The sequence below is a fragment of the Diuraphis noxia genome, unplaced genomic scaffold (assembly GCF_037042655.1).
Source record: "Diuraphis noxia isolate RWA-SAM2 unplaced genomic scaffold, SU_Dnox_SAM2 contig0002, whole genome shotgun sequence".
In the NCBI taxonomy this organism is placed as follows: domain Eukaryota; kingdom Metazoa; phylum Arthropoda; class Insecta; order Hemiptera; family Aphididae; genus Diuraphis; species Diuraphis noxia.
Window position 1 is genome coordinate 69,076,955 of NW_028301712.1, and position 26,540 is coordinate 69,103,494.

At 30.1% G+C, this 26,540-nt stretch overlaps 1 protein-coding gene across 4 annotated transcripts; it reads left to right on the top strand.

Moving 5' to 3' along the window:
- The first annotated feature begins 1 nt into the window (after position 1).
- beta-Spec (spectrin beta chain) lies at positions 2-26,023 on the top strand. Of its 4 annotated transcripts, XM_015522919.2 has the most exons (30): positions 2-261; positions 13,511-13,682; positions 13,908-14,059; positions 14,131-14,304; positions 14,421-15,287; positions 15,363-15,526; positions 15,588-16,131; positions 16,197-16,397; positions 16,921-17,040; positions 17,107-17,355; positions 17,424-17,615; positions 17,677-17,865; positions 17,957-18,121; positions 18,183-18,422; positions 18,484-18,696; positions 18,760-19,752; positions 19,846-20,046; positions 20,147-20,560; positions 20,630-20,824; positions 20,890-21,314; positions 21,380-21,518; positions 21,585-21,669; positions 21,731-21,822; positions 21,883-21,987; positions 22,058-22,167; positions 22,251-22,309; positions 23,432-23,521; positions 23,710-23,862; positions 24,073-24,166; positions 24,820-26,023. In XM_015522919.2, exons 2-30 carry the CDS (start codon positions 13,544-13,546, stop codon positions 25,190-25,192), a joined length of 7,137 nt encoding a protein of 2,378 aa, XP_015378405.2. In that variant the 5' UTR covers positions 2-261; positions 13,511-13,543; the 3' UTR covers positions 25,193-26,023. The 4 variants fall into 4 exon arrangements, with proteins under 4 accessions (XP_015378405.2, XP_015378418.2, XP_015378412.2 ...); XM_015522932.2 differs by lacking the exons at positions 23,432-23,521; positions 23,710-23,862 and adding an exon at positions 23,118-23,183; XM_015522926.2 differs by lacking the exon at positions 23,432-23,521.
- Positions 26,024-26,540: the final 517 nt, after the last annotated feature.

A 26,540-nucleotide genomic window follows, 5' to 3' on the forward strand; every position in this document is an offset into this window, starting at 1 on the left:
TAGTTGAGTTTGTCGGCCGGCTGCGGACGCTACGGACAGGATTATTGTGTGTGTGCTGTGTTGTGTTGTTTTTTTAATTTTTTTTTTACACTTGTGATGATGCTCCGATAATCATAAATTAGGCGAACGGCAACGCCCGGAAATATTGTAATATTACTATTTGGCGCGATAGTATTTGTGTGTGCGTTCTTTATAAATATACAATATTATACACCACCCCAAACACGGAATAATATTTGATCGTCCGCGGTTCGGCACCAGGTAAGCGAACTTAATTATTATGAATTTTATGTATTTAAGTTTTCATTATGACCATTTGGTGGTCATTTACTCCGAATGTTATCTAATGTGAGATATTCGTGCACACTCACTCGCCGTTAGGCGGTTATAATTATTGGCGAACTCACCGCCGCGACGGTAGCCTTGACCAATATAACGATTTACTACGAAATTTTAGCGTTTAATAATAATATGTTATATTATGATATATTAATATCAGATCGGTGACATCGACAACAATTGTTGGGTTGTATCTACCACCCGTCATCGTCACCGTCGCCGCGTCGACTCGATACAATTGGATTTGCACACTGTAAAGTGTAAATCGTTTTCCGCCCGCCATGCAAGGGGGAACGGCAACATTTCCGTTCGCAAAAGTTCGGTGAAGAGGGTGGGCTCACTAGCGCATGGATCGGTCATATTTTCGTCGCTGACCGTTCTTGTTACCTTCGTCTAAACATAACTTGTTTTCACTTTTATCGTTTTGAATACAGCCATCGAAAAGCTCTTGTACTCGAAACGATTGATTTGTTTTAGGTACGTTGAAAGTACTTGTGAGATATTTATGTACATAATATACTATATAGGTACTGTACACGTCAAGCCACAGCCGACCAGAACTAAAGTCGTTCATTGTTATCGCGAAACCAAAGAGGATGTATGATAACGGTTACATCTTTTCGTAAAACTCAAGGCCACTGAATATGAGTTTGGTTTGGAAAACTTTTCATTTGTATAAATTAAAAGTTTTATTAGGACCCACAATAACATCTGAACGAAAATCGTATGTCAATACTATTTTAGGATTGTGTTTCACAATGCGCGTTTGATGGTTTCGCGAAAGTCGTATCCCGCAATGGGCGTCAATCGTCTTGGGGCCGGTTCTTCACGTTCAATTTAAATCGTCCTACAGAGTGTTCCGATGTCTGTTCATGTGTTCCCTCCATGAATGAGTTTCGTTTGTTTAACGTTTATTAAGTAGGTAATAAAACAGGCGTTTCCGCTTGCAATAAATTGTATGTGTTACCGACACTATTAATTGTTCTCTCTCAAGTTTTGTAAGGTTAAATAACAGGAAGAGCTTTTTCGAGATGTTTACTAGTTATCATACACGATCATAAAATATTATCATGGTAAAATGTATGTAAATAAAATAATATGTTAATGAATGTATAAGCTAAAAAGAACAACCGTTCTCACCATCTCATTCATAAAAACAATTCATCTTATTTGCGATCATTCATTAAATATTTAATCGTAAATGTTATAATGTGTTTAAATTAAATTGATCTGGACTCAAGAATACTTTTAGGTGTTCGAGTTTTTTAAAAGTGATAATTCATTTTCTACATGTCACTACAAAATATTAGGTACCAAATAAATGTCTAATTAACAAAAACTATTGTTACGTACGTCCGGATATAAATAATAAATGTATAGGTACCTAATTGTTTTAAATTATTAATAACGATGATAATATTCAAATGAGAGTCGTATTTAGATATAATATTATAAGCGGAAATCACAACTTTCTGCCAAGTTATAAAAACTATGTAATGCCAAATCCTCCGCAATCAATCATTGTGTATTTTTGATTTAAAATTATACCTAAATAATGTTTAAGCATAGCAATGTGTTAACTTAGAATTGACAAAATTGCATTTTTGAAAATATGAAAACAAATAGTGATAAATTAAAATTGTTAGAAATTTTGAAGCCTTGAAGTTACAAAATTTCATATTTATTAAAATAACATAAAATAAATAATTAATATTTAGTAATCATTCATCAAATTATCAGTTGCTTAAACACGAATTTATACCTTTTGTAATAAATAATGAGTGATATACATATTTAGTGATTATAATAACAGAATAGGTATGTTACTTATTGAATTTATTTTCACTAACAAACAATGGATCTACCTAGTATATAGTACCTATATATAAACTATTGTTCAAAAATGCTTATAAAGAAATAATAAATGTTTAAAAAGAAGTAAAAACGTTTATAAATATTTTTGTATTGTAAGTAGCTATATAATATCAATCAGACAGACAGATACATAGGTAATACATGTACGACAGATTTTTAAAGTAATCAACATACATTTTTGAAGAGAATTTTCCACCAAACGTTTTTTCGAGGTCTTACCTACTTAATACTTTAATTAAAGCATGGGTATAAAAATATGAAAAGCTTACTTTAAAACTGGGTGCTTACGTAACAATGGAACATATCATATTTCAAATTATTTAAAAGGGCCTCACTCGGCGAATGTACTTAGAATAGAATTATTTCAACTGAGGTCCGATCGAGTTATTTTGTTACTCACGGGCTCATTCGATTTTTAACTGAGAAACTAAAATTGTAAACACTAAGGTAAAAAATTGAAAGTTTTTGATTTACGAATATTCATTTTAAAATATAGGTAGGTATCTGCTTAGAAGTATTTTTTCTTACTTTAAAAAATCATTGTAAATGTTTCGAATAATATTATTCGCGATCATGACATCATACGTTACTGGTGGATCATTGGTTAATGTAGTCATCTTGACGAGATTCCGCCTCCGCCTACTGAATACTTCCTCGATACTATAGCACGCCAAAAACATAAACCTACGTGTTGAAATATTAAATATTCTCTTGGTATTTTATTTTTTACCGTACAGTAATTTTATACCATTGATTTAAAAAAGTATATTATTTATCAATAATAATTTATGATTAATTGAATACCTATATATATATTTATGAAGCTTTGACATTTTTCTGAGTTAAGTTACATATGGCATTTTTACACAGTAGTAGTGTTGACAAACCACATTCTGGCCAAGAGCCAAAGTTAACTTTCCTTAAGGAACCTTTTTGAAATTTTAACAGAAAGCTAAAAACTTGTATTATTACCTAGTAATTTAGGCCAAAGAATTGACAAGATAAAAAAGAACTGACAGGTAACCAGGTAAAGCCTTGTAAATACCAATTTAAAATTATGTCATTAATTCATTCTTTTATTGTAAATAAATGATAACGATAAATATAAGTTACACATCTCAAGTATAACCGTTCATATGTTGCGCCCACTCGACTTTTCTATTAATTTAATGTTTTTTACGAGTTTCTGGTGATTAGCTGATATATAGCCATCGCTATCATATGATAATCCAATAACATAAATACCTCGATAAATACCTACACAATTCAAATTTAAAAATACATGTCTAAGCCACCCATTTATTGTACTGTGCAGATCAAAATTACCTTACATGCCACTTAAATTTTAATTTTATGGAGCAATAATATCTGTTTGTTTTATTAATCGATAGGTATTTAATGTTTAAATATTTAAAAAAACATTAAGAACAATCACTTACCTATTAGTTTTGATTTATCTAAGCTGATTCTAGATATTTAATTACAAAGTACTTGTAGGTTTTAAATGTAAGTGTTCACCTAATGGTCTTATTTTCTTATTAGTAAGTGAATAAGTTAATTAACACATATTTTTGATTTTAGACCTTGTTGGAGATTTTTTTGTAAATATTAATCTTTAAACTAACATTATTAATATTTTTTTTTTATTATGTCGCAAATCGTAATTATTCAAATCTGGATATTCTCCATTTCTGGACAGTTGATATTTTATATTTTATTTTTTAAACTCAAATTACTAATAATTTAATGAAAAACACTAATTAAACGATATTTTTAATCAATGTCGTGGTATTTTTATGATGATACAAATAACATAACCTGCTGTTAGTTTATTAGTATCATCAACTATTTATTAATTTTTATTAAAAATCATTCAATTTTATATGTACTTCAATGCTCGATTGATAAACAGAACATTGCTCATATTTTGATGTTATTACAACTAACGTTTACCAATTTATAACGTTTTAACATTTAAAACAAACCCTATTAAGGTACTTATTTTTAAAAATATCAAGTAGGTGTATAATACATTTTGTTTACTGTTCATAAACAATGCCTCATCATAATCGTATAGGCGCCACAAAGGCTATAAAACCAACCCGATATCAATCAATGCAACGACGATACAACGCTAGGGGTGAAGGTTTGCTAGTGTCTCGAACCATTACACTCGACTACAGCCGATATCACGTCATTGTAGCTTATAATTGTGTGTTTAACTCGATTTAAATCCTATTCATCATTTTTAGGCCACTGTGTCTGCAATCTGTCGACCATCTGATTTCGACTGAACATATCGAATCCTGTCTGTGATCTAATTTTTAATCATTTAAATGAACTATCTTACACTTACCTAATACTTCCTCAATTTCGTTTAAAATAAAATACTTAAATTAGTACATATTAGACATTTGTAAATTATCCAATAAATATGTTCCTATCCAAATAAATAAAAACTTTAATTTTTTTAGATCATTTTATTTTAAATTTAATAATTATTGATTATTTTGATATATTTGGTACATAGGTGGGTAATTTGATATAATAACCCTTATTAACCATTGCCTGCTGAACATATTTGACCATAAATGTTACAGGTGAATTATATTTAATCTCGTATTTAATTGTTTTTCTAAATTGAATCTTATTTTACTCGAGTACTTACTAACGTTTATACTTATAGTTGTGCCTATTATAATCTCGACAATAAAATAAAATAAATTAGGTAATATGTATACCTACTAAATTATAAGGTATTAATAAAAAAAACATAAAATATTTTCCGATATTGTATCTAATTTGAATGTTCAATGATTTTATTATTTTATAACTATTTTCAAAACAGAATGTTGTTTCTGCGTATCATAAAATTCCTGACAAGCTTTGTTTTTGTTGGAAGTAATAAGTGTTCTGGCATCACAAAAATCGACTTGTTCAGTTAAACTTTAGAGGTACGAACATCATTAGGTAGCTAATTATTTAATATAGATAATACTTGCCTATACAATTATCAAAAATAATAATATATGATTATTTCTCGTAATTATAATTTACTGTTTTTTAAGACTTGATTGATTCAAACTTAATCATTAGGTACCTAGGTATTAAATTGTATATTTATAATTCATTCTACATCTATCTAATGTACTGTTTTATTATAGTGACAGGTATTTGGATTTGGGTATAAATGTCAAAACCTCATCATTATCATACTATTCATACTACATCGCTACAATTTATTATCTATATAACCTAATTATTTGTCCTAATTTACGAACAAAATATAGGTACATATAGTTACACTATACAATGCTCTAAAATACATTGAATTCCCTCGATAAATATAAATATAGAGGTATTAATTTTATAATTTTTATTAATGTCTTTCGAACCTAACTTTAGGACTTCTGCCATTATTCCTTCGTGTTATTACAAACTATATATTATAATAATTAATAGCTTATAAGTTTATAACTTATAATATATAGCTCTAATATACCTAGCTTTTCTGCATAATACTTAAAATTGTCTAGACACCAATTGTATGTCAACTCCACAGTTCGATAATAAATTGGAACGCCCATAACTTTGCGATTATGATCGAACTCATTTATCCCATTTACCCAAATAAATTTTTTTCTGCCATGATATTTTCTGAAGTTCAGCTTTGTATTATTTATAGCTGTATTACTATAAAGTTAACTTAAGAACGTATTTATTCCCTACTAAAAATGTTTTCAAAATATATTCAACTGCAACCTTATCCATCATTTGAGAGAAAATATTTAAACTAAAAAAAATGTATTTTAAATACTTATTTTGATTGTTATGTACCTATTGATTTGTGCCTACCATAAAAAAAAAAATGCCGTGTATGTCGTGGTAAATTACCGAGAAGATGTTTTAATCATTTTGAGTCTGTCGAATTCATAATAAAATAACAATAATTTTAGGTTCAGTACATTCATGTACGATATATTTCAAATAACATTTACCTATAGGCTGAAAGTTTAATGTTCAATTATTAATAAAATAGGCCTATGAAGCTCTAAGTCCCCAGCCAAGCTAAATTGAAAAATTAATCAGTTATTTAAAACAAACTAAACTATATCAAATTGTTTAACCTAGATATATCTCAATCCTTTTTTTGTTCATACCTTTGTTTTGTATATATTTCTTGTTAAAAAAAATATTAATATTAAAGGCCAATAACCTTTGTTGTTGAGGCTCATTTAAAAAAAAAAAATAAAAAAAAAAATAGGCCTATAATCGCCTATAATTTATAAGTAATAAACTAATAACGCTTTAAAAAAAATTATACTATATATCACAATTTAAAATTATTATTATTATTATTTATTACTTAATATGTTTTATTTAAAAAAATAAGAATTATTAGTATTCTTGTATTATGATTTGTTGACTTTTACTTATCTTTTATGATATATGTATAAGGTATATATCTAATATTTTTTAAAGAATCTAGTTAATCGTGTTTACACTTAACAACTTGTAAAATTGTAACCTAAGTTAACCTTTCTCATTATATTAAAAAAATCTGGATTTGTATCTATATTTCATTTACATAAGAGGTCAAACAGGTTACATCTTATTTACTCGTATCTCTTACAATAATTAGGTACTTAAAACATTTAAATACGAATATTTATAATACAGATATCTACATTCTTTTATTTAATAATTTTTCTTGTTCCAAAAATTGATTGTTCTAGGTATATAATATGTTTTAAATATTTTGTATAGTATGTTTCATCTAAAGCATATTATATTTATGAAATTATTACATACTTGAATATGTTATGAATATTTTCGTACTATACAATTTTATATTTATAAAATTTACAATACCTAAAGGTGTATTAGCATTAGAATAAACAAAAAATATTAATATTTCTACAACTGATTAAGTTGGTCGAGATTCAAGTTGAATTCCTTTTGTTGCAAATGGTCATTGTATCTTCGAGATACTATTTAATTTTAACGTTACTTATTCGACATAAGTCAGTAACAAAACGTCTTAATTAAATTAATTTTTCTGGTAGTTTTTGACTTTAATAATACTGCATCGTGTGGCATTCTGATATAGGTACATTATCTGCTTAAAGAAAAGTTGTTTTTATTGATTGCGAACAGCACTTAGAAAAAAGTTTGATGTATCCTCTTTTGTATTAATGGAACTGATAAATATCAGAGTATTTTAACATTTTCGAACAATATAGAAACGTTCGCATGAATACATAGCTAGGAATACCTAAAATATTCCTTTGGATTGTAAATAATTGAAGTAAATTAAGTTATAAAAGTGGTTCTAAATTTGTTTACAACGATTACATTATTATTATTATACTATGTAAAATATATCAGTAGTTAGTACTAATTCACACCTAAACTGGGTTCGAAGAATCAATGGTTCATATAATAAGTAATTGATATAAGGAAGTTTAAAGTAAAATCATAAAATAAATATGATATGATTCACTATAATAATAAGAAAATCAAACCAAATGTTTTCTATTTTTTTCAATGATCATACTATGGCCATTACGCCGAGTCTCCTCCAATTAGGTTATCACTTTTTATATCTTTGGCCTTTCCCAAGTTTCAGTATTTTATATATTATGTTTCAACGATAATATTTTAAATATAGGTAATCAGCTGGGTATTAATAATTTAAATAATAATGTAGGAATTATTTGTGAATTAAACTGTATCCATTGATAGATTACCGGTTAAAATGAGTTTCGCTGAACTGCTCTTAGCATAGTTATAGTCGTCTTCCGTTATAACTTGATGCAACCGGTTTCGACTTTTACTTCTTTACTAGGTTCTTGTCTACTCAATACGAAGCCGTTCAACTAATAAAATATTCATTTAGCTGTAATGATTGTACAATTCTAGTGTCTGGTAACTATTAAACCTTTTGCAATACCATACTGTTTAAGTCCCAGTTTAAGTGATAGAGTTTATTTTTATTTTTTAAACCTTGCGTTGTATGCGGAGTTGTATGTATTGTTCATACTGTATGTGCATAACATATATTTTTTAATTATTAATTTATTAGGTACTTATTATATTTTATACCAATGAATCAGTTAATTTTATATAATATGCCCTTTTTAAAAATAAGAGGAATTGTTGAAAGGTTTGGCAAAAATGTTTTAAATAGTAAATACTAGTTCGTGTGATAAATGTAGACGAGTAATCCTATAGTTGGTTTATAACCGAGTTGGATGGAGTTGTCGCTTTGCCAAACATGGTGGAAGTTGATCCTAATGTTATTCTCAGTGCATTCTTCCCCGCATAAAGTCGCTTTAATTTTTTTGTATTCGTCAGGACTCAGCGTTGTCGGATTTTTCGGTGAAATATTATTGTAATAAACTCCGTGCCCCCGCATATTAGAAACGCCGGTGCTCATTTTTAGGATATATACAAATCGTTGCCGCCACCGTATATTATGTATAATGTATACGTCGTACCGCTACAGAGTTGGGCCGCCATTAACCTCTTGCACGGAATTCTGTGCGTGTATAAAATCGATAAGTAACGCCGCCGTCTCTCCGAGGCCAGTGGTTTCCAAAACGGAAACGAAAAACCACCGCTTTTGTTTGGTGCGCGTTCCGTGGCGTTAAAAATCAAAACCAAAAAAAAATAACAAAAAATGTGTCACGGTGGTTGAACTTAGAGGCCGATTTGATATGTGTATATTTTATTATTATGGTTTGCATTGTAGAAAATAGTGAATGCAGATATAATACAACTATTACTATTATTATTATTATCATCATTATGATTTGTGTTATAACGATGATATTATTATATTAATATCCGATGACAACCACCACGGTGTGCATAACGCGTGTTATAGAGAAAAGTGAGAGGAGGGTCACCTCTGCCGGTCACTGTAGTGCGAGCGTACTCGTGTATACAGTGTGTTTTAGTTGAACGACCTGCGTTTGCGTTGCATTGTTCTGCCGGTTCCGTTACTGACGCTGTACATGCATGGATCGTGATAGTCGGTTGAAAAAAGGACCTAGAAGGTGGTGATGGTGACTACACCACAATAATTAGACATGCGTAATTTTGTTTTGTTTGTTTAGAAAGGAAAAAGTAGTCTGAATCTTTTCAGTATGATATTTTTATATAATAATATGCTACATTATGTTTATGGTGACACTTTACTGATGTTTTATTAATGAAAATTGCATTTTTTATTAGAATAATGTAGGAGGAAATTAAAACCCAACAGATAACAAGCTTAATATTCATCGCCAAGTACGGTACAATTACTGCACTCAACGATGGGTAGTTTATCATACAATACAGATAATTAACACTTAATTTTTTAAATTTAGGTTTTTTTTTTTTATTTTTTATTTATAAAGTTTCCTGACAATTGGTCATCTAAACTTAAGGCTATTAAATTTAGGTAAATAAGTTATAACAAGCATATTTTATCCCAACTCCCAAGACGATTTAGTATCGAGGATTTGGTTATTTTTTTTATTCCTTGTGACATTATCAACACATTACACTTCTATAATTATAGAGGTCACGATTAAATACATTCTTACACACGTATTGTTTAGTTTTCATTATTATTGTATGTTTTTACTATCTACTCGCTCCGGAATTTTTACATGCCACACGCGGCAAATAACCTAGGACAACCGAATTTTCCCCTTTACTTGCTCTAATCTGTAATAAAACCTAAACATTACAGTGATTTTTTGTACTACTCACATTATCATGATTTATGGGTGTATATTTTGCTACGTGAAACGAATATACAGGGTGTAACAGAAAGATATGACAGATTTACATGTAAATCTTATATAAATCTGTCATATCTTTCTATTACACCCTGTATACTATAGCCGATTATTAATATTTGTAATGCATTAAACTTTTAGTTTCAGTTTTCTATGTTGGTTTTTTTAATTTAAAACTTAAAACTATTTTCTTAGAAGGCAGCGTGAATAAGTTCGTATATTAGTTATATATAAAAACCAAAAATATAATATATATTGTAATTGTATGCATTAAATGGATTGTTTTACGTCTGCGCGTTATTTGGGTGTGGCGCCCAAATGAAGAACGGCGTTTTCCTTGACAGACCACCATTGGGTCTTGCCCTGGATAAATAAATTTAAATTACGTTGTTTGACCCGCTTATGAACACGGACGCATACGGCCGAATTATTATTCTCTCTGATGCCTGATGCGTCGGCGGCGACTTATGACTTATACGTGGAACGAAACACAAACTTGTATGGTGTATTTTATGTAATGAATATTACAATATTGTTATAACCCTATTAAAAAAGTGCCGGTAAACGGTTTATATACATATTTAATTTTTTTTTAACGCTTGCGTATAGCGTAACAACTTATTATTGTATTATTTTTTTCCATATACATAGTACACTTTCGGCTCATTCACTAGTATTGGACTTCGTACATTTCCGATTGAACAACGGTTTACACAATTTTATTTTATATACAGGTACATTATATAATATGTATATACATTATATTTATCAATGTCAAATTGTACATTGTTATTGAACATATTATTATAAAATTGTATACATTCGGACCGTAATAGCGTAATAACGATAATCACATTGACAGCATGTGGTTTATAATGATATTTACGAATGTTACTAACTATATAAGTTTTAAAACATTGATGGGACTACGGTAGTTCGGTAGTATATAATTAACAATAAACAATACGCCAGACGTACTAAGTACATATTTTACTATTCGTTCGATCAATTTACACACATAACTGATTTCTAAACAATGACGTCTATATAATAATCGTTCAAAATATCTATGCAAAAAGAATTTACTTGCATTTGCATTATTGCATGTATGACATTATAATAATAATGACTCCAAACTTTATTGTGCTATCATATTAAATATAATAATATACCTATATTTTCCTAGCTGAACACTTCTTAAGTGCTTACGGTATAACTTTATTTAGTTTTTTTCACGTTAAAGATCAAGCTGTTTTTATCTTCGCTTATTATACCTTTGTGTGAAATTTGCGGATTGAGAATTTCGAACGTATTTTTTATTGGATTCTATTCGAACGATGACGAATGAGCGAGGAAAAGGAAAAGAAAATGATGGTATTATAAAAAAATCTGGGCCAATTGCTCTGTATAAGTATCATAGACGCAACCAATACCTCCAAAGGAAACGTTTCGCTGTTCTTGTTATGTATTATTTTCCCAGTGACGTCCATTTCGAGAGAGAGCAAATTAAAATACGACAATTTTATCATTATTATTATTAACTGTACACCGGCCAAACGCACTGCTATGTCAGTGACTGATGACTAGTAGCACGCAAACTGTACCGATTTAAAACTAGCAATGTTCATAATATAATGTGTAAATTGTATACTGGAAGGGCATAGGACCCATTGTGTTATTATGACTGTTTTAAAATTAATCTATTCCAATTTAACCGCAGCTGGTGGATAGAACGCCTACGTTGCATGTTTATCTCGGACCATTTTTTTAAATATTTATTTAGAAAATGTTTGAACAATAATATACAACATTTTGTGTTTTTTAATTCTATGACGTTAAGTTTTCCCGTGAGAATAAATTGACACCGAATTTTTCTTTGTATCTTATAGGTATTTAATCATTAAAATATTCTGTTGGTACTATATTATCATATCATATGATATTTAAAAAAAAATGTTAGATTTGATTGTTTTCAACTATATTTAATTAAAGTTTTTACCACCGACTTAAACTATAGTAAAGTTATAACTCATGGTTACTAAATTATTTTATCAATAATAATTTAACTTTATTTAAAAACATTAAAAAATATATAAATAATATTATACTATTTTTGTATTATTCTTTAAAGTATAAAATCAATAAATTTGTTTTTAACCGCTACTAAATCATGATTTTAAATAGTACCTATTTTTATTAGATAAAAAAAAAATATTTCCAGTTGTATTTTCAAGATTCAGCTTAATGTATTTATATAGTGTGACTTCAACATAATAGTATTTATTTTAATTAAAATTATTATAAGTTGTAAAAAATAAATCGTTTGCCCCTTCCTTAGCGGTACATACACTGCGCATCCGCTTAGCAGCGTATCCCGTGTGAAATAAGTGTTTCAATTTTAAAAATATTCTCAACAGCTTTGAAAAGCGGTTACCGAATTCTATTTTTGTTCATGCATTGCCTTGTAACTGCTCTCATAATGTTATATACTACTCCTACCATGAATTTTTTTTGACCGATTCCTATGTACGATATTGTTTATACCTACACACGTGGTATTACTCGATTTTAGTCGGGTTCCATAACATTACGAGTGAGACAATCATAATTGTATTAGTATATCGTACATACAATATAAATGAGAGGACAAAATTGTTATTTAAAAACAAAAAAATGAAATGATTTTATTGATTACTTTAAAAAAATGTTTAATTCTTAATACATTCTATACAATTTCTTAAATCAGTCGTTCTTATTGTAAATCATTAGTTTACAGATTGTATAATTTTATAATGTAAAAATAAAATAAAAATAAAACAAAATTCTTAATAGGTACTAGCGATTTCTTCCTCTGAATCTGTGTAACCTTAAAGTTCCTATCTATACTATTATAGTATGCTCGTTACGTAGACACGCAGTCTTAAATTTATGTGTAGACCATCATTATATAGGATATCCGCTAATAGAAATGCGTGATTGCCTTCGAGACAAAAGATTATAACATTATTTCCTATTACAAAATTGTTTTTAAATGATATAATCAAATAATTAATTATCCTTCTATTGAATTATGTCATAATATATTTTTTACATATTAAGTACCATTGATGTATGTAATATTAGTTATTTACTTATTGTTATTAATATTAAAAGTTTTAACTGATTAACTACATGTTTAACATTCGACAATTAGGTATGTACCAAAAATCGAAATACGACAACAAAATAAATGTGCTACAGAGTATGAAATTGAAAATATGTCATTAAAAAATAAAACTGAAACTTAAAAAATACTAAAACGATATAAAATTATTAAATAACAATTAAAATGTTATCAAATATTTTCAAAAACGTTAAATAGTTAAGTTGGTTCAAATAATTAATTGGTGACTATGCGTGTTAAGAGTTGACTTATGATCATAGCATATATATTTATAATTTATTGCTTCGTATAGGCTTTTAATATGCAATATTATAAATAGTTTACATTTTTCATGTTACAGATATAACAAACTATATTGAGGTGTCTGGCTGTCATGACGACAGATATCTCTGTGGTCCGGTGGGATCCGGCCATACAGCAAGATGGAACTGGTATTGTAGAAGATTATGAATATGACGGTGGAAACTCTTCTTCCAGACTATTTGAAAGATCCAGGATTAAAGCTTTGGCCGGTAAGTTTTGTTTATTTTATTGTTCCGACAACAATAAGAAAATAAAAACGAAAAGGACAGTTATTTCTCCGTGTATAAACATGCGTTATTAAATGGGGTCTTAGAGAGTAGTGAGTAACCCTTCGGTGTACGCGCAATCACGCCTCAACTCTAGATTATTACTCATGTTGTCCTTACCCAACACAGGGGTTCTGCATTATACATAGTTGACTCTTTGTTTTTCAGATGAAAGAGAAAGCGTTCAGAAAAAGACGTTTCAAAAATGGGTAAATTCGCACTTGGTTCGGGTACATTCTCGAATCGGCGATTTATACATAGACCTGAGAGATGGCAAAATGTTAATAAAACTATTGGAAGTTCTTTCTGGAGAACGATTGGTAATAGCTTTACTTAAAGTTTATTCAAACATTTTTGTAATTCGATTTTTAACATGGTTATTTGTGTATAGCCAAAACCTACCAAGGGAAAAATGAGAATACATTGCTTAGAAAATGTAGACAAAGCTTTGCAATTTCTGAAAGATCAGAGAGTCCATTTAGAAAACATGGGATCCCATGACATTGTTGATGGAAATCCAAGGCTTTCGTTGGGCCTTATATGGACGATTATTCTTAGATTCCAAGTATGTACTAACTACAATTTTTACTATTTTATTTAATAATATAATTCTAATAAACAATATAATTTTTTTCATAATGTAATATTTATTTGGAAAATATGGTTTTAATTTAATTTTAGATTCAAGACATTACCATTGAAGAAACTGATAATAAAGAGACAAAATCTGCAAAGGATGCTTTACTTTTGTGGTGCCAAATGAAAACAGCTGGCTATCACAATGTCAATGTTCGCAACTTCACTACTTCCTGGCGAGATGGTCTTGCATTTAATGCAATCATTCACAAACATCGTCCTGACCTTGTACAATTCGAAAAACTTAGCAAAACTAATGCCATGTACAACTTGAATAATGCATTTAACACTGCCGAAGACAAATTGGGAATTGTAAAATTATTAGATGCCGAAGATGTATTTGTTGAACAACCAGATGAAAAATCAATTATTACATATGTTGTGACATACTATCATTACTTCAGTAAAATGAAACAAGAAACAGTTCAAGGAAAGAGAATTGGGCGTGTTGTTGGAATAGCTATGGAAAATGAACGTACAGCCCAAGAATATGAACGTTTAACTAGTGACTTATTACAATGGATCAAACAGACTAAAGAGTCATTAGCAGAGAGAAAATTTTTGAATTCTTTGAATGGTGTTCAACAGCAATTACAACAGTTTAACAACTATAGGACTGTTGAGAAGCCTCCAAAATTTGTTGAGAAAGGAAATTTAGAAGTTTTGCTTTTCACATTGCAGTCTAAAATGAGAGCTAATAATCAAAAACCATACACTCCCAAAGAAGGTAAAATGATTTCAGATATCAATAAGGCTTGGGAACAATTAGAAAAAGCAGAACATGAAAGAGAGTTAGCATTGAGAGAAGAAATCATTAGACAAGAAAAACTTGAACAGCTAGCTCAAAGATTCAACAGAAAAGCAAGCATGCGAGAGACTTGGTTGAGTGAAAATCAACGGCTAGTTTCTCAGGTTAGTTTTTAAATTAATTTGCATCTTACATAGAATTTAATCTTTAAAAATATAAAAATTAATTGGTACTTGCAGGATAATTTTGGTTTGGATTTGGCAGCTGTAGAAGCAGCAGCAAAAAAACACGAAGCTATCGAAACAGATATATTTGCATATGAAGAACGAGTAGAAGCAGTTGTAACAGTTGCACAAGAATTAGAAACAGAGGACTATCATGATATTGTCCGTATAAATGCAAGGTAAATTTTAATTTGGATAACATTTTTAAACAATTGATTACTTAATAATTTTTTTTTTTAGAAAAGACAATGTTCTTCGTTTATGGAACTATCTTCTTGAACTCTTGAAAGCCCGTCGTCACCGTCTAGAATTGTCATTACAATTGCAGCAAAATTTCCAAGAAATGCTATATATATTGGATTCTATGGAGGAATTGAAAATGAGACTTTTGTCTGATGATTATGGCAAACACTTGATGGGAGTTGAAGATCTTCTTCAAAAGCATAGCCTCGTAGAAGCTGACATTAATGTTTTAGGAGAAAGAGTGAAAAGTGTTGTACAACACTCACAACGTTTCTTGGATGAAGAAAATACAGAAGGTTATAGACCCTGTGATCCTGCTGTCATTATTGAAAGAGTTCAGGAACTTGAGGATGCATATAGTGAATTGGTGAAATTAGCTGTTGAAAGACGTGCTCGTCTTGAAGAAAGCAGGAAATTATGGCAATTTTACTGGGATATGGCTGATGAAGAAAATTGGATTAAGGAAAAGGAACAAATTGTTTCTGCTGGAGATATTGGTCATGACTTGACCACTATTAATCTGTTGCTTTCAAAACATAAAGTAATATAAATCCTTGTAAATATTTTAGCAATTATTACTTATTATTATTATTTACCATTTATTAGGCACTTGAAAATGAAATACAGAGTCATGAAAGTCAATTACTTGAAGTAGTAAAAGTTGGAGAAGATTTAATCAACAGTAATCATTTTGGTGCCGATCGCATACAAGAACGAGTATCCAGTACACACTCCATGTGGGAACATTTAATCAGTTTATCCAAACAAAGACGCAAGCGTTTGGAAGATGCAGTCGATTATCACCAAGTAATTTAATTGTTTCCCTTAATGGTAGATATTTAATTGTTACATATAGTATATATAGGGTGATTTAGTAAGAGCATATTTCAAATCAGCAGGCTTGGTTTTAAACTAATTACTAAATTCCTTTCTTAAAATATTTATTTACTTTTAAAATCAGCAAATTATGATTGATTTGGGACATCTTAGGTTTATATGTTTTTCTATGATGGTTTTTAAAGTATATAGATTTAGATATACATTTATTTTTAGAACTTTTAAAATTAAATACAAAGTTTTACTGCATATTATTATATACTTTATTTAAATTGTTTGTATAACAAATTAAATTATTTTTAACAATATTAACTATTAACACATTTGTGTGAATACGTGTAATAAGTTCTAAACTATAATTATGATTAATGAAGTTATGAACAATAATTAATTATTATAAATATTATTTTACCTAAATTATTAAGAATTAATTTAAGAGCTTTCTACAATATTTTTGCTACCAATAATTAAATTGTATGTAATTTTAAACTAGTGGTTTGCTGATGCTGATGATGTCGACATTTGGATGTTAGATACTTTGAGACTAGTATCTTCTGAAGATGTTGGCCGGGATGAAGCTAATGTTCAATCATTGTTAAAGAAACACAAAGAGGTATTTATTATTTATTGTATATTTGTTATCAATCTTCTTTTACATTATTATTCTTACTATTCATAGGTTAGTGAAGAACTAAAATCCTACTCACAAACTGTTGAAGCATTACGTTCTCAAGCCAATCAATTAAGTGCTGAACCAGGTGCACCAACAAGTGGACCAGAAGTAAATGAGCGTATGTCATCGATTGACAAACGCTATAAAGAATTGGTTGAATTAGCTAAACTTCGACACCAGAGACTTTTGGATGCTCTTTCTTTGTACAAGCTTTTCAGTGAAGCTGATGCTGTACAACAATGGATTGGAGAAAAGGTAATAAGAAAATAAAAATAAATTCTTGATTCATAAGTTTATATCTAAAATATTTTTTCCAACTTAAGAACCGTATGTTGGAAACCATGAGCCCAGGAAAGGACATAGAAGACGTTGAAATAATGAAACATCGTTACGATGGTTTTGATAAAGAAATGAATTCAAACGCATCACGAGTTGCAGTTGTAAACCAATTAGCACGTCAATTACTTCATGTTGAACATCCTAACTCTGATGAGATCGTAAACAGACAAAATAATGTAAGCAATAAAATTTGTAAAGTTTTTATTGAGAAATAAATTCAAATGTATTTGTTTTTAGTTGAATCATGAGTGGGCTGATTTACGAGATAAGGCTGAAGCAAAACGTGACCAACTTAATTCTGCTCATGGTGTACAGACTTTCCATATTGAATGTAGAGAAACTATTTCATGGATTGAAGACAAAAAGAGAATATTACAATCAACAGATAGTCTTGAAATGGATCTTACTGGTATAATGACATTGCAGGTAAATTAATTTATGCTTTTAGTACCGTAAGAAAGAAAACACATTCATTAGTTTTGTATTTTATCATTATTATTTACATTATTTATCACAGCGTCGTTTATCTGGCATGGAAAGAGACTTAGCTGCCATTCAAGCCAAATTAGACTCATTAGAATCTGAAGCACAAATGAATGAAAAAGAACATCCAGAAGAAGCTGCTGTAATTCGAGAAAGAATAGAAACAATTCAAAAAGATTGGGAAGAATTAACACAAATGGTAAGAAAATAAACTTCTTATTTTAATTAAAAATAATTTATATTTTGTTATAATTTCTAAGTTGAAAGAACGAGATTCTAAACTAGAAGAAGCTGGTGACCTTCATCGTTTCCTACGTGATTTAGACCACTTCCAAGCCTGGTTGACTAAAACTCAAACTGATGTTGCTTCAGAAGATATTCCCTCCTCATTATCAGATGCTGAAAAACTTCTCTCCCAACATCAAGCAATCCGTGAAGAAATTGATAATTACACTGCTGATTATACTCAAATGATGGAATATGGAGAAAAAGTTACAGCTGTAAGTACAACTGTTGAGTTATCAAATTTATTGAGTATTTGATGTATAATTTCTTATTTAGGAACCAGGAACACAAGATGATCCTCAGTATATGTTCTTACGAGAAAGGCTCAAGGCTTTGCGTGATGGATGGCAAGAATTGCACAAGATGTGGGAGAATAGACAACAACTTCTTTCTAAGTCCCTTAATCTGCAAATGTTTAATCGTGATGCTCGACAAGCTGAAGTATTACTTTCTCAACAAGAACATGCTCTATCTAAAGATGAAGTTCCAGTAAGTTAAAAATTTTCTTATATGATTAAAAAATATTTTTAATGTTTTAATTTTTTTTTCTAGTCTAATCTTGAACATGCTGAAAACTTGATTAAACGTAACGAAGCTTTCATGACCACAATGGAAGCTAATGAAGACAAAATTAATGCTGTCACTCAATTTGCTAATAAACTTGTGGACGAAGATCATTTCGAAGCTGATAAAATTAAAAAGAAAGCAGCGTCCATACTTGAACGACGGGATGCTAACCGTGATAAAGCCCAAGAACTTATGGATCAACTTAAAGATCAATTACAACTTCACCAATTTCTCCAAGATTCTGATGAACTACAACAATGGATTCAAGAAAAGAAGTTCACTGCTCAGGATGAAACTTACAGAAGTGCTAAGACAGTACACAGTAAATGGACTCGTCATCAAGCATTTGAAGCAGAAATTGCATCCAATAAAGATAGATTAGATAGAGTACAGCAATCCGGAGAGGAATTAATGAAAGAGAAACCTGAATTAGCCCAAATAATTCAACCAAAGATTTCTGAAATGTTAGGTCAGTTTGAAGATCTTGAAAAGACCACAAAAGAAAAAGGTGAACGTTTGTTTGATACTAATAGAGAAGTTCTTATACACCAGACTTGTGAAGATATTGATTCATGGATGGATGACCTAGAAAAACAGATTGAAGCTGCTGATACCGGAACTGACTTGGCTTCTGTCAATATACTTATGCAGAAACAACAGATGATTGAAACCCAAATGGCTGTAAAAGCTAAACAAGTTGTTGAATTAGAAACACAAGCTGAATACTTGAAAAAGACTGTCCCTGAAAAAGTTGAAACAATTATTCCGAAGAAGACCAAAGTGGAAGAAAGATTTGAACAACTTAAGGAACCATTGAAAGTAAGACAAAGACAGCTGGAGAAAAAGAAAGAAGCATTCCAATTTAGACGAGATGTTGAAGATGAAAAATTGTGGATTGCTGAAAAGACTCCAATGGCTACATCAACTGAATATGGAAATAGTTTGTTCAATGTCAACATGTTACAAAAGAAAAATCAAGTAAGAAAATCGATTTCTTGGATACTATTTGTATTTGTATTATTTATTATTTATTTAATTTAATTTAATCTTTATACTTTATTTATATTTTAGTCTTTGGGTAATGAAATTGATAATCACGAGCACCGCATTAATCTCGTCTGTAGCAATGGTCAAAAGTTAATTGATGAAGGACATGAAGATGCTTCACAATTCACAGATCTCATACATGATTTAACTCAACGCTGGCAACAACTTCAACAAGCTGTTGAGCATCGTAGAAAAATGTTACTTCAATCTGAAAAGGCCCAACAAGTATGTCAGATAATCGTATTAAAATTAATTTTTGAATCATTTGAACCTGAACAATATCTAAATATTAAAATATAAAATTTGTGTTTAAATATATTCACAGTACTTCTTCGACGCCAGCGAAGCAGAAAGTTGGATGGGCGAACAAGAATTATACATGATGGTCGAAGATCGTGGAAAAGATCAGATTTCAGCGCAAAACTTAAAAAAGAAACATGAATCCTTAGAATTAGCTGTTGATAATTATGCCGATACAATCAGACAATTAGGTGAAACTGCTCGTCAACTTACTAGTGAAATGCATCCTGAAAGTGACCAAATAGCTGTAAAACAATCTCAAGTAGATAAATTATATGCTGGACTAAAGGATTTAGCTGGAGAACGTAGAGCTAAATTAGATGAAGCTTTGAAATTATTCATGTTGCACCGTGAAGTTGATGATTTAGAACAATGGATTGCTGAACGTGAGATTGTTGCTGGTTCGCACGAACTTGGTCAAGATTATGACCATGTCACTGTAAATTATTAATTTTCCATACTTTTTTATGTGTGTCACTTGTATCATATTTTTAAAATCTTTTTACAGTTGTTGTGGGAGAGATTTAAGGAATTTGCTCATGATACTGAAGCAACAGGTAGTGAACGTGTGGCAACAGTTAATGGTATTGCTGATCAACTTATCAATATTGGTCACAGTGACTCTGCCACTATTGCTGAATGGAAGGACAGTCTAAATGAACAATGGCAAGATTTACTAGAACTAATTGAAACAAGAACACAAGTATACTAATAATAATATTTTTTTTCTTATACTTGGTAAGTACTTTATATGTATTATTTCCTTAGATGTTGGTTGCTTCACGAGAACTACACAAATTCTTCCATGATTGCAAGGACATGGTTAGTCGTATTGCAGAGAAAAGTCATGAAATGTCTGAAGATCTTGGTCGTGATGCTGGTTCTGTCCACACATTACAACGTAAACATCAGAGTTTCTTACAAGATTTACACACACTTAGCACTCAGGTTCAAACTATCAGCGAGGATTCTGCTCGGTTACAAACATCATATGCTGGAGACAAAGCCAAAGAAATTACTGGACGAGAAGCAGAAGTTGTGAATGCTTGGGCTGCTTTACAATCAGAATGTGAACTGCGTAAACAAAAATTAGCCGACACTGGTGATTTACACAAGTTCTTCAATATGGTCAGAACATTAACCTTATGGATGGACGACGTTGTTAGACAAATGAATACATCAGAAAAACCTAGGTAATTTGTTCTTTACTTCTAGAATTTATTGTAATGTATTGTAATTGTTATCAAAACATTTTTAGGGATGTAAGTGGAGTAGAACTATTGATGAACAATCACCAGAGTTTAAAAGCAGAAATTGACACCCGAGAAGATAATTTCACAGCTTGCATTTCTTTAGGAAAAGAATTGCTTTCAAGAAACCATTATGCTTCTAATGAAGTAAATTATTTAATTTATTCGAATAAATACATCAATACCCATTAATAAACTGTTTGATTATTTTAGATAAAAGATAAATTAATGTTATTGAATACCCAGAGAAATTCACTATTGAATAGATGGGAAGAACGATGGGAAAATCTTCAACTAAGTTAGTTTTTGGTACTATTATAATGTTATATATCACTGTTATATTAAATTTTTTTTTAAAGTTTTGGAAGTATATCAATTTGCCAGAGATGCTGCAGTAGCTGAAGCATGGTTATTGGCCCAAGAACCATACATCATGAGTCTGGAATTAGGAGTAAGTTAATTTTCATTACTTTTTCAATAAAAACTTTTATCCATGGTATTTTTGTTATAGATGACTATTGATCAAGTGGAAAATTTGATAAAAAAACATGAAGCATTTGAAAAGTCAGCTATTGCACAAGAAGAGAGATTCTGTGCTTTAGAACGTTTGACGACCGTATGAATAAATAATAATAAATAAATAAATAATTTTTTTAATAATATTTTAAATGTTATGGTTCATTTAGTTTGAATTGAAAGAAATCCAACGTAGAAAAGAAGAAGAAGAACGAAAACGCCAGGAAGAGTTAGCTAAACAAGCAGCTCAAGCAGAAGCTGAAGCAGCTGAAAAAGCTGCGTATGTTAAAAATTATTTGTACAATTTTTACTAGAAATATATTTTTTCATTAAAAAAATCTACATTTTGCTTACATTTTACAGAGCTGAAGAAGCATCTGAAGCTGATGGAAAACAAGCTAAAGATGGCGAAGGTCGTCCTGGTAAGATAGCTTTTGTGGTTTTAGTTTTTAAATATAATAATATAATAATAATGCATGCAAAATAACAGGTGTAAAATAAATGGTGAAAATGCTTGGTGGTGCTTAGTCAAACTAAAACATTACTTTCTAAATTACAATTATTATTATTATTATTATTATTATTATTTTAAAGCCATAGTATAGACATTAATTTTATATTATAAAATCAATGTAATAGAACTATATACTATTAAATTCATAAAGTCCAATGAAATTTAAGATTTATGAATTATAAAATTTTATTACTGATTTTAATATCTAAGTACCATTAAATGATATACATATTATATATATATATATATTTTTTTTGGTAAATGAAAATTAATTAAAAGATAAAAGTGTAAAATATTGTAAAAAAAAAAACAAATATTATAATATAATATGCAAATTAAATATGCACTGAGAGTTGTTAATGTTGTAACATATTATTATTATTTGTATAAATATCTAGTCATTCAATGCCTTGGAGATGTGATCAAACAAATGATAATGTGATGTAAATAAACACAATATAATATATTTGCATCTATATGATTTACTGTGAAAATGTTTAAATACATAAGCGTATATAGAGATATTTAAATAATATAAGTTATTAAATTATAAATATCTGAACTCTGTGTAGAAAAGATGTTCTTGTGTGATTTAAATTGAAACATTAGATAGGAAGGGAACATGCAATTCGAAAAACAATATTGACACATGTATAATATGAACATATTGTTTTTTCTGTTATTTGCACGCTTGCGTTCTCTAAATCTAACATTAGCGTCAATACGTAAACCTCCACCCACTAACCTCGCACTGACATCGCCAATCGAAAAACCGACCGCAGGTCAGTTCATTTAATTTAAAAAAATATAATATTTTTAGAATATATTTATTTTATTCTATTATAACTGTTTTGCATGCATTTTACTTAACTTTATTAAAATATACCGTGTATATTATATAGAACAGCGCTATAATATCGCATGACTCGCTACAATAATTCGATTTGTAATAGTTATAGCAATAACTTATTACTATTTTTTTTTTTTGGCATGAAGTTGAATTGAAAGTGTTTGTTATTAACATTTGTAGTGCATGACAGCTCTGCATCGAGTAGGAAGAGCGTTACCAGTCCTGCCGCGCCTGCAGGGGTCGCTAGATCCGCATCTACGTTGCCCTCAAGTAAGTATTTCAGCTATCTCAAGCCTGCTTTAAATTAAATTATACTTATATTTTTTCGAACATTTAATCATTAGCATGTGACTTGCTTTATCATGCTCTGACATGATACGATGTGCGATGACTATTAATTTTTAGTTTGCTTGTTTTGTAAAAGTATTTTTGTTTGTGTGTGTATTTTGAAAACGTAGCTTCGCGAAGTCAATTAGTCAAAGATCGCAACAAGGACAGGTCGCGCTCAAAGTCACCGTTCCGCAGTTTCCGGTGGAAAAAATCACCGCAAAAGAGCCCGTTGTCCGCTGTGTCAGCTAGTGACGACGAGGCCACCGTTGAGCCAACTTCAGGTATTGTAATCTTAAACATGATGCGGAGATATCCGTCATATGTATACTTGCTTGAGTGTAAGTCTTGTGCATGGTCATGAGCTATACAATTATTTACAATAACTAGCATGTATGGGGTGGGGAGATTCATACGCAGACAAGGGGATGCGTAGTGTAATGTGTCCATCCATTATGTTTGTTTTAATAGTGTCTCATTGATCGTTGTTACAGATCAATCAGCCACCGAAGCTGATGGTGAAATTCTAGAAGGAATACTCAACAGGAAACATGAATGGGAATCTACCACGAAAAAAGCATCCAACAGGTAAGTGATCCATACTATTGTTTGTATTTTTTTTTTTTTTTTGTGCAATGGAACATTAAACATTTTTTAACATACATATTGTGGATAGTGAAAATTACCCCAGAAATATTATCATTATTAACTTGTTTCTTTTTTTTTTATTATCTTATTAATTTCTTATTGAAGAAAAAAAAATTTAATTGGATTAATGAATCAATTAAATTTATATCACTTTAAGTTGTGATTCACGATAGTCGATAAGTGTGATTTACCTTAACCTTTGCCCGTGTTAACGAGTACATCACGACGCTCAAAACAGTGAAATTTTAATGGTTTTTTTCTTTTTCTTTTTCACTTCATATCATTTCATTTAATAATTTAGTGAAGTATAAATAGACTAACCGTTAGTTATCCCTAGGGCTCCTCGGGGTTTGAGAACCACGAGACTGACATATTTAACACAATATCCGTGAAAAGAATTAATTTACTCTGGCTCATTGTTTTATTAAGTAGTATGAAGAACTCGCAATTCTCTTGAAATATATGATAATCATCCTCTTTCATCCCACAAAACACTACTGAAATAATACTAGTTTGTTAGCATGGTAATTTTTATTTATTTAATTTTTAATAAGATTATGATATTAATCGTATTCCTATGATTTCTTCCGTAGGTCTTGGGACAAGGTGTTCGTGTGCGTACAGGGTACCACCTTGGCGTTCTACAAGGACGCCAAAGCAGCCAAGACGTCACCGGAGACGTACTTCAAAGGCGAGGCGCCAATCGACCTGCACGGTGGCACTGCCGACGTGGCCACCGACTATACCAAGAAGAAGTTCGTGTTGCGCGTCAAACTGGCCAGCGGGGCCGAGTTCCTGTTCCAGGCGCGCAACGATGCCGAAATGCGTCAGTGGGTGAGCACGCTGAAGAACGTGTGCGAACAGGACGCAGCCGGCACGCAGTCCCGTTCGCAGACGCTTCCCGCAGTCGGTGACAAACGCGACGAGCCCAAGCGCCGCAGCTTCTTCACGCTGAAGAAGGTGTGAATGATCGGGGACAACCGAGATAGATCGCCGTCATAGGCGGACCATATAAGATCCTTATAAACTACCCCCCCCCCCCAACCCCCTAATCCAAATCGGTGTCGTATGCGAGATCGTATTTTTTTATTTCACAACCCGAATCCTGAAAACGCACTCATTTCACACACACACACACAAACGCACACATCGCTTCCGACGACTCGCGTCGTATTAAAATTTTGTCTTTTCCTCACGCCCCGCGCGAGTCTCTTATCTTATTTTAATTATATTTACGTTTCAACAACGTTCGCGTGTGTTTACTTTTAACCTAACCTGCCTTTATTGTATTATCATCATCGACGACAGCTATTTTAATAAAAATTATACTTATATATATATATATTATATTTTATTCCTTATACTCGCTTTGAAATTAAAAAAAATAATATATATATATATATATGTATGTACTCGGAAAGAGGCAGCTCCCGACAATGTTAGGTTTTTTTTTTCACTTCTCACCAACATTTTATTATTATTATTTTATATATATATATCTATCTATTCTATGTGTATACCAATATTAACCAAAACTATACCTACATGAATGTTTAGTTTTTTTTTTTAATTTATTTTAGATCCTAGAGATGTTTTATTTATTTACTGTATTTTTATTTATTTATTTTTTTTAACGCCTATTTACACCCGTTTCATATCTATTTTATTTATAAACAAATCTTTTAAGCTAATATTTAATTGACACGTTGTTCATATTAAAGTATTATTTTTGTTATAAATTAAAATAACAATATGCCTGGTCGATAAATATTAATGAATAAAATATATTTAGAGCAATTTTAGAATTTTTAAGAATTTTAATTAATTAATTAATTTATATATATAATATACCTATTGGTCTATATATAAATATAATTTTTAAAATAACTTAATTTATTAAAATTGCCGGAAAAGAAATTTTTCATATAGAAATCACACAATTTTTAGTTACCTCTAAGGCTTTAAAGTGTACATTTAAATACAATTTTGCTATATTTATTTTTAAATAATATATATATAAAAATAAATTCTATTTATATTATTCTACTATCCGGCGTTTGGTTCCTCTACGCTATTTTTATTTCGTGCTATGAAAAAAAAATTGTTAATTTTTATGAGATGGATATGAAAATATAAATGATGAGTTTACAATATATTATATATATATATATATATAGATTTATATGTATGTGTGTATTTAGGTAGAAATATATACCTATGGATACTTTCAATGTTTATGTAATTAAAAAAAGAAATTATATATTTAACTTTGCTTAAAAAAAAAAAAAAATGATTTGTTTAGTGGATATAATAA

Bases quoted from the DNA above. Each gene is read 5' to 3' on its own strand.
- beta-Spec (XM_015522919.2), top strand. From the start codon at position 13,544: ATGACGACAGATATCTCTGTGGTCCGGTGGGATCCGGCCATACAGCAA. The intron at 21,670-21,730 runs GTTAGTTTTTGG...TTTTTTTTAAAG, and splicing joins ATGGGAAAATCTTCAACTAA to TTTTGGAAGTATATCAATTT. The intron at 21,988-22,057 runs GTATGAATAAAT...TGGTTCATTTAG, and splicing joins CTTTAGAACGTTTGACGACC to TTTGAATTGAAAGAAATCCA.